Here is a 9,935-nt window from a genome sequence, read left to right as displayed (position 1 = left end):
TCTGTAGTAAATAGAGAACGGCTCGGAAAACGAGCCGTTCACCATTACCCTCGCCGTGGGGGAGGAATATAGAGACATGATCCTGGCAATAGTAGTCGGCCCCATACCAATTTGGAGAAGAGTCTGGTGGAGGAACCTCCAGTCCACACGATCGAATTCCTTTTCCGCATCTATGGATAGTAGGCATGCTTTGGTGTGGTGTTTTTGAATGTGAGAGATCAGGTGAATCGTTTTAATGGTGTTCTCCCTAGACTCTCTCCCTGGTATGAAGCCTACTTGTTCTGGGTTGATAATGGACGGTAAAGATGGGGAGAAACGAAGTGCCAGGAGTTTGGAGAATAATTTGACATCGACGTTAAGTAGCGATATCGGTCTAAAGTTCTGACATAGGGAAGCGTCTTTACCAGGTTTGGGGATAACACAAATATTCGCCTCCAGCATAGTAGAGGGAAAAGGGTGCTTATCATCTATTGAGTTAAAGGTTCGCGTTAAAATCGGGGACACCAGATCAGAGAGCACCTTGTAAAACCGGGGCGAGTAGCCATCTGGGCCCGCACATTTACCCGTCTTCAAGGTTCGGATCGCCACGTCTACCTCAGATTGGGAAAAAGGAGACTCCAGTTCCAGTGAAACAGTGCGCTCTATGGTCGGTAATGCAGTTTGTGTGATGTAGTGTGTCAGAGAGTCGGGGTCATTTCCGGCTAACCTGTCTTGGGGTGGGGCAGGAAGGTTGTATAGACCTGAGTAATATCTACGAAATTCACTTGCAATGCTCTGGGTGGAGTGAAGTTTAGAAGACTGACGGTCCAGGATATAAGGGATAAAGGCCCGTGGGGGCCGGGGATGTAACGTTCTAACCAGGTGACGTCCACATTTGTTAGCAGATTCGTATCTTACTTTACAAGCCCTGTCTCGTGCAATGCGTGAGCTGGAGTCTAAAATAGATAACAGTTCCCGCCGGGCATTTGATAGTTCCACATAAGTGGTATCAAGTCGTGTAGATTTATGTATATCCTCCAGTGTCGCTATAGAAACCAGGAGCTCAGTAACGCGGGTGGCTCTAGCTTTCTTGAGGCGAGATCCGTGTTTTATAAAAATGCCTCGAACTACGCATTTAAGCGCTTCCCATTGGGTCAGCGGGTGAGTAGTGTCACCGGCATGGTCTAACGTAAAATTCCGTATTGAAGCCGTTATCTCGTCTAAGCATAGGGGATTGTTTAACAAGTTGTCATTTAGTCGCCACGAGAAATGTGTGCGTCGAACACTGGGAACACCTAGGGTGAGAAAGACGGGGGCATGGTCAGACCAGATGAGGAGACCAATGTTGGCAGAAGGGGTCGAGTCGAGTAGATGTTGAGCAAGGAACAAATAATCTAGCCTACTGTAAGAGTTGTGGGCCGGAGAGAAATATGTATAATCCCTCTCAGATGCATGGAGGGCCCGCCACACATCCACCAGTCTGAGCTTAAGTAATACATTTCTGATTCTAGTAAGGGACGTGTGAGAGAGATGGGACTTACCGGAAGAAGAGTCCAGACAGGGTACCAGCGAAAGGTTGAAGTCTCCTCCCAGGATCAGGTTAGGACACCCAAAATTCTCCAGAGCCGTGACTACGCGTGTGAGGAAGGTCAGTTGGTCCTGGTTTGGAAAATAGACATTAGCCAGAGTATAGACATGGTCATACATTTTAACTTTCAGGAAGAGGAATCTACCGAGAGGGTCCGCTTGCTGTTGCAGGATCTCGGGATGTAGAGTCTTGTGAAAGGCGATAGAAACACCTTTGGCCCGTGAGATAGAATTAGTGCTGTGATACCAATCAGGATAATACTTAGTTGGTATTCTGGGGATGGTATCACTCCGGAAATGAGTTTCCTGCAAGAACAATACCCCCACCTTGTGTTTATGAAAATGATAGAGCACCTGACTGCGTTTCTGGGGGGTGTTAAAGCCTCTCACATTGTGGGTCGCCAAAGCAACATGGGGGGTAATCATCATGGGTGCCTAAAGAGCTCTGATACGGCTATGTGTACCTCTCCCGGGGTAAGGAAGGGAAGGGGGAGGGAGGGAACCAGGAAAGGGGAGACAGAGAAGCAGATAGAGGAAAGAAGGAAAAAAGGATATATAAGAAAATAAGCGCTCTCCCGCCACCAAGTGGCGTATGGAGAGAATGACATCTTAGTGAACCAACGCATGGTCCGGTAAACCCTACAGGTGTGCAAAATGTCAGCGAGCACACTCACTGACGACCTAAGTGAGGGTAACGTGGAAAGCACAGGTGGCTTCTCCCGCTCCAGGGCACATGGACAAAGTACAAACATGGTAACTAAAGGGTATAAGAAAAACAAAGAAAATTATGGCATATTAAACTAGCTTCATTAAGTATACTATCATAAGAACAACATGAAACAGTATGAACGACAGCAGCGATCGTGGTTAACAACCACGGCAAACATCCCAGGTGGGGCACCGGGCATCACTCGGTGTGCGGAAGGAGGCATTCACCCTCTCAAAAAAATGTATCATCCGAGACATCGAGGTTGGAGGTGAGTTTAGGCGAGTGGGCTAACAGTCAGGTGTTAGAAGACGACAAGGCCAGCGCTCGCCCGGTTGATCTTCTCGATTTCTGCATCCACGCTGGTGGGGATACAAAGCCGGGCAGGGTAGGTTTAAGTGGCCAGTCCGGTAGTGAGACTTGAGGGAGTTCCAGCTTGCCCAGGAAAGATGGGAGGTCACCCATTGAGCAGAAAACAGCCGATTTGCCTTCATGTACAACTATAAGTTGGAAGGGGAAACCCCATCTTGATTTGATGTTGCGGTGGCGTAGCAGGTCGAGTAGGGGACGCAGAGCCCTGCAAAGAGTAAGCGTGTGACCTGATAGATCCGGCAATAGCAGTATTGGGGAGTCATTGAATACGATGGCGTCTTGTGTGCGAGCTGCTCTCATGATGTCGTCTTTAAGTTTGAAGAAGTGGATCCTGCATATAACATCTCTGGGGTTGGAGCGGTCAGGACGTTTAGCCCCTAATGTTCTATGGATCCTGTCTATTTCAATAGGGGTGTCCTTAGGCTTATTCAGGATCTGATTGAAGAGAGTGATTGCAGCATCTTCCAGGTCCCTGGGTTCCACAGACTCAGGGAGACCTCTGATGCGTACGTTATTGCATCGGTTCCTGTTCTCTTGATCATCCTGCTGATAAATCAGTTGATGCAGTAACACTGTGTGCTCTTGCAAGGTGGCATCGTGCACATGCAGCCGGGCTCTCAAATCAGAGGAAGTTTGTTCAACATCTTCTAATCTGGTGCTTATGTCTTTTTTTAAGGTGGACATTTCCTTTTTATATGTGGCTTCAAATCGTGAAAAACAGGATTCAATGTCTTTCATAGTTGGCAGGGCTTTAATGTATGCTTCCATGTCCCAACCTCCGTGAGAGCTGAGGGAGGCCTGAGAGCTGCTTCTGGAGCGGTGGGACAAACCCCCTGGGCTATGTGGAGAGATTCTCTCCTGTGGCTGGCTCCCCTGCTGCAAGGTATGATCTGCTGGGGCCTGGTCAACCCTAATGGGGTAGTGGGCTAGCTTTCCTGAGCCCTGGGGAGAATGTTCCTCATATGGCTGGCTCACCTGTTCCCAGTCTTGAGCCTCAGAGTGCGCGGGAGATAGTTCCGGCGCTGCCATCTTGGATTTGCCTGAGGCCGCAGATGCAGAGGCCGCGGGCGCCGTTCGGGTGAAAAGACTGGTTAATTCCCGCGGCGCGGGACCCGTTCGCTTCTGTTTCTTCCCCTTCTTCTTCTGGTCACTCATTGCCGGTGATGCCCGGGGGAAAGCCGCTGCTGTCTGCAGTATAGTGTGTCCTCGAGCGGGAGACGAGCCGATTCACGTCTCACCGCTCCATGCGCCAAGCCACGCCCCCCTGAATCCTGTTTTGAACCTTGTCACCTGTGAGTCCTCAATCCTGTTTTGAACCTTGTTACCTGCGAGTCCTGAACCCTGTTTGAAGTCCTGTTTCATGTGTCTTTTGTTTGCTGTCCTGAGCCTTGTTGTTGCTATTAGTCTAAGGCAGGGGTCTCAAACCTCCGGCCCTCCAGCTGTGGTGGAACTACAAATCCCATGAGGCATTGCAAGATTCTCACAGCCACGGGCATGTCTCCCGATGAGAGATGCATCATGGGATTTGTAGTTTCACCACAGCTGAAGGGCCGGGGGCTTGAGACCCCTGGTCTAAGGTGTATATTAAACAAACTATACATATCTAACATCCTTGCCTGGTCCGTGTAGCATACTTGCCTTGTCCGTGTGGTCACACGTGTTTGGTCTGCCTGTATGGGTACCTGCGGAGGCGTGGGGTCACCTGTGCCGGTATCTCTGCCAGAACACTGAGCCCCCCACTAGGGTCAGGCTACAGGCTGAGTAGTCCGCCACCAGGATCCGACAGCAACCTCCACAAGCCAGCGGGAATCCCAACACTGAGGAGTCGGGCAGCAGGCCCCGGATCAGCGGAGGCGAAGAGCTGGGCAGCAGGCACCGGATCAACAGAGGCAAAGAGCTGGGCAGCAGGGACCGGATCAGCAGAGATGAGGAGTCGGGCAGCAGGCCCCGGACCAGGTGATGGCTAAGTGCTGGGAGACACCCGCAGGTGAGCACTGGAACTGCAGGGCTAGCTCCAGCACCACCTGGAGGCGCTCTGGAGCCTAACAATTGTACACTCATGTTGCTCTCCATATTGCTATTCACTTGTATACATGCAATAAAGATTCACTCATGATGCCCCCCTTATATTTTCCTCAAATGTGAAGAATACACCTTTTGCACTTTTGCCTGTTGTTCACACATGCAATGTGTCTACATCCATGCGTATTGTACATGCATGTGGCCCCTTAGTAACATTCCACCAATGATTGATTCATTTTCTTCTTGACCCATATAGGTCTTTTATAATTGTATATAGTTGTATCTTTATGTTATCATTGATAATATTGTTATCATTATTACCATTATTATGTTTTTCTTGCCTATCACTATTATGATGCATTCCTGGCAGCAATTTACCACTATTGGTTTCCTCCCTCTAGTTGGTGCCAAAGCACTCAATGCGCCTCCCCTTTCCCCTCCCCCTACATAAAGGACTCTGCCCACTCCACCCTTAGGTTTGACAATGGAGGTGAACCTCTGAAACGCGTTGCCTAGCAACGTCTGACACCTGACGACCTGGAAATACTCAACAGCTGTGATCCCGCCTTGATGAGAACCAGCTACAGCACTGCTGAGCCACTGGATGAGATCTGTGTGTTCTGGGATCTTTCTGGACTGGACTCTGCTCTCTCCATGTGCCGTCTATCCTGATAACAATCTCAGACCAGCAGCTGAGATTGGACTTCCATCTGATGTGTGACATGTGAGATGTTTTCAAATATCCTGTATTACTTTGAACCTTTATTAAACAGTTACTTTTATATTGCACTTAGATCGGTGCGCCAGGTTTTTATGTTTTCTTAAATAATGGTAATACATTTCCTTACCTTTTAGGTCTAGATTACTGGCACCAGTAGAGTGCTGTGTAACTGTCCTTCCATCAATTCTCAAAGTATGTGCATTTCCTGGATCTCTGGAGACGGCAACACTGTGCCACTGGTTATCATTTAACGCTCTCTCTGAGTTACCTTTCATCAAGGATGGACCATTTCCAAGATCAAAGACATAGTGTATATACCTTGAGGTTAAATGCAAAGAGAAACACAGTTAATATTAATGCATGAAGTTTGCATTTGATGCAAGTTTCTGCCCTCTGTTGAACTCACGGAATACCTAATATCCTTATATACAGTATGTGGCAATTAAATGACATAGCATTATCAAACACATATTATTACTGCATGTGGTATTATGATACAAAATCATATATGGATTATTCTAATTAGATATGATGTTAGATATAATACATTTGTAATACTTGCTACCTGTTATTTTGTAGTAACAACATGTGACATTGCTAGAGCACAGACATTTATTTGTTCATCTCAGTACTTGAACATGTATATTATTTATTTTCTTTTCATCAGAGTTACATAAACACACACACAAACAAACAATACCTGAAAACATTCAGAACATTCAGATCCATGTAGGTACATGTTTTATCATATCCAAAACTAAGACCATGGTGCTACTAGGAAATAAGTAGCTCACGTCTCTAAATAATACAGTAAGTAATATGCCTTCCCACTAAAGCAACAGCTTGCACGCAGATTTATCTTAAATTAAACACTGACATTATCCGTACACATTCATTTTAATTGTCCCTAAAGAAGAACTACGGGCAAATCTTTTTATTAACCCTTGCAGTGGGGCTAACCCCGCACTGCAAGAGTTAACTGCTGTTTTTGGTCTAGGGAGAAAAATAAAAAAGTCATACCCAAAACTCCGAGCCAGCTTTCTCTTAGACAAGTCCTTCCAGGCTCGCTCCCCCTCCACTGCAGTAGTCTAAGGTCTCTGAGTCATCATGTTCTATACACAGTGTATAGGACATGAGGATGTCAAGGCACATAGAATAGCTGCCAACCTAAAAGTATTTTGGAATTTAAATGATACCACCTGATCTTGAGGAAGGGATGAAGTTCAAAAAATTGTGCCTGAGGGAGAGCTAAACAGTCTAGTCCCAAAAAATTGTGCCTGAGGGAGACTCTAAACAGTCTAGTCCCAAATGGGCTAAATGAGAGTCTGGAGCTGGCATCATCTCTCTCGTAATTATGTCCTAACAGTACAGCCCATTAAGGTTGCCATAAATATGACTATGGTTCTATCTAATACAATATTTATTTCAAAATACACAATTTTTATTATCCTTAGTAAGCTAGGGTTGTGGTAGAGGTTTCAAGTACAATGTTTTTATACGCACTTTTTCATTTTATATATATATTGTGGCAGAGTAAGCCAATGCCACGGTGTATTATGGCGACTTTGGCACCCAGGACTCTCAGCCAAAGGTTTTTCCTAAATGTAGCTGGGATCTGGAGCTCTGGAGATCTCTTAGAGCTCTGGGTGGGATGAGATCTCCAGTCCTGGGGCCAGGTGTTACCAATGACCAGTATAGCTGGATCAGGTGGCTGAGAGCAGCCTTATTAGGAGTCTGTACCAGAGTTCAGAGGAGAGTTGGAGTTGTGTGTGTGCAGGAGGCACACTGACACAAGCAGACTCAGGTGCGTGCTGGACGCACAAGGAACAGCTGGGGGAGGCTGGGAGATGTCAGGAAGGTCGGTGACCCTAGGACCTGTGGTACACACTAAGAGAGCAGATAGAGGGGTGAGCAGCATGAGTGTCTTAGAGCTGAGGAAAGCTACTAAGGACGGTATGTGTTAAAAGGACGGTATTTGCTAAAGAAGGCCGATTATCATGAAAAGTGCATGAAACGTTGGCCTTTATGTGAACAGGGGAAGGCTACCCCGTGGATAATCAGATACTTTGTGTTTGCCCTAGTAATAAACTGCGTTTTACTTGACTTACCTTGACTAAGGTGGAGTGTCCTTGTTACAATATATATATATATTGATTTGAACTGAATTTTTTTAAAATATACTGTATATTTGTGTATTTTTTTAAATATATAAGTATATGTGTGTATTACATGTTATTTACTATTGTCTCGCAATTCCCATATAGATATAGATGGTTATTAGAGTTAACCTTTTGCTTTTATATGTATTTTACACTACCAATCAATTTTTTTCATATAATCAATGTATAATACATCTTATCAGAACCATTCTTGATGTTTTAAACAAATGTTTTTTAAAGAAGTATTTATGATGGTTGTGACCACTTGTGTCCAATTTGGTATTTGTACAAATGTGCACCATTAGATTGTGCTTATTAGTGTGTTTATAGAATTACACTGTAAATTGATATACTGTACTTTAGTAATGTGCTTGCCATCTTATAGTGGCCGAATATTCACAAACCCTTGTTTATATTATAGTCAGGTGTTGACATGAAGAGAAGGAGCTGTTCTTATTCTTTTTTACATGACATTTGAGGCTTCCCATCCTGTGTTTGAACAGCAGCTCCTTCAAGGTTACTGAATTGAAGTCCGTTTTGGTCCTTCCCTTTTATGATTCATGAGACCACTCGTAAGAGCTGACTTTCTGGTGATACTCTTTGACATCCGTACGATGAGTGGGCCAGTATAAGCACTGAAGAATGTTGCTGGTACATTGTACTCCAGGATGACCAGAAAGTTTAAGAAAGTTTGGAGTCATGTTCCCACTTAAGGAGTTTGGAGTGAAGATTGGGCACCAAAAATGTCTTACCCTGAGGAAGCCAGAGGGCTGGAGATAAGTAGTGGCTAGAACTCACTGAGGAGGAATAATGCGATCAGGGTCAAGGTGACTCTCCAAATCATCAGCATGGGTTTTTTGGCTCCTAGTTGAAAAGAAATATCAAAACTGAACTGAGTAAAGAAGAGAGCCCACCAAGCTTGTCGGAGGCACAACCGATGAGCAGATTGCAGATATTGCAAGTTTTTATGGTCCGTGTAGATGGTAATGTGATGTGGGGAACCCTCTAAATAATGTTGCCACTCTTGTAAAGCAAGTTTAATAACCAGAAGCTGACGAACCCCAATGGTATCGTTTGTTTCAGCAACAAAAAAACCTCTTGAAAAATAATGCACATAGCCAAAACTTGCTCTTACTAGTTTGAAGTAAGATGGTTCCTACTCCTACTATAGAAGTTCCAACCTCCAGGAAAAGAGATTTAGTAATGTCCAAACATTGGAGAATGGGAGAAGAGGAAAAGTTGGCCTTGAGTCTGTGACCAATGGCTTTGGTAGGCCAGGACCTGGCATTGGTGCCTTTACGGGTAAGTAAATAGTGGCCACAAAAATGGAATGGTTACAAATGAACTGCCAATAATAACTGGTGAAACCCAAGAAGCATTGAGTGGCTTTTAGTCTAGAGGGCTGAGGCCAATTGGAGATGTCTTGGAGTTTGGCGGATCCATGAGTAGACCCTGATTCGTAATGATATACCCCCAGGAATGGAACTTCTTTAAAGTGGCACTTCTCCAACTTAGCGTAGAGGCAGTTGTCCCGAAGTTGCTGCTCTACCATCATCACATGGAGGAGATGGGCGTCCAATTTAGGAGAGAAGGTAAAAATGTCAAGGTAAACCATAACACAAGTATGCAAGCAGTTATGGAAGATCTTGTTAACAAAGTTTTGGAAGATGGCTGGGGCATTACATAAGCCCAAGGGCATCACAAGATATTCATTCAATGCCCATCCCTGGTGTTGAAGGCCATTTTCTACTCATCTCCTTCTCAGATCCTAATCAGATTGCCCCTCTATGATCCAACAACTTGAAGACACAGGCACCCCACAGACTGCTAAAGAGTTTGGAAATCAAGGGAAGGGGATACTGATTCTTGACAGTGATGGCATGAAGACCCCTATAATTAATGCACAGTTGAACCATCCTTCTTTTCAACAAAGAAAAATCTGGCTCCAGCAGGCAAGTTGGATTTCTGTTTCAAACCTTACTGCAAGTTCTCCGGGATTTATCAAGATACAGACTCGGCCTGGGCAGGCTAGGTTCTTTGTAGGAGATCAATGGGACAATCATGGGCTTGGTAAGGAGGGAGCTGATTAGCAGCCTTTTTGCAAAAAAACAAACATTGTGGAACCATTACCAAGGAGTATGGGAGTGGTAGAGGTTTCAGTCAGAGGGACAGAGAGGAGCAGCTGCACCTTGCACAGCAATGGTCATGACACTGAGCCCCGAAGACAAAACTTGTCCAAAGGTTCTAATCCAGATGAGGTAATTGTTTTTGCAATCAAAGGAGACCTAGAATGATGGGTCTGGTGGATTTAGGGAGAATTGGGAAGGGGATTTCCTCATGATGCATAACCCCAATGTGCAAAGCAATAGAGGTGGTTTAAAACTGTATA

At 45.3% G+C, this 9,935-nt stretch overlaps 1 protein-coding gene across 1 annotated transcript in view; it reads right to left on the bottom strand.

Annotated features, from left to right (window-relative positions):
* The window catches only part of LOC108797772 (neurexin-2-like), a 242,801-nt gene that overhangs the window by 186,939 nt on the left and 45,927 nt on the right, over positions 1-9,935 (bottom strand). Inside the window, exon 3 of the mRNA XM_018569429.1 lies at positions 5,515-5,705. Within this exon, the coding sequence (XP_018424931.1) occupies positions 5,515-5,705 (191 nt within the window). The remainder of the gene's footprint in view (positions 1-5,514; positions 5,706-9,935) is intronic.

Source organism: Nanorana parkeri, unplaced genomic scaffold (genome assembly GCF_000935625.1).
Source record: "Nanorana parkeri isolate BGI_ZX_2015 unplaced genomic scaffold, ASM93562v1 scaffold1334, whole genome shotgun sequence".
NCBI lineage: Eukaryota > Metazoa > Chordata > Amphibia > Anura > Dicroglossidae > Nanorana > Nanorana parkeri.
Note: the sequence above shows the minus strand (reverse complement) of the source record. Positions and strands in the feature narration are given on the sequence as shown.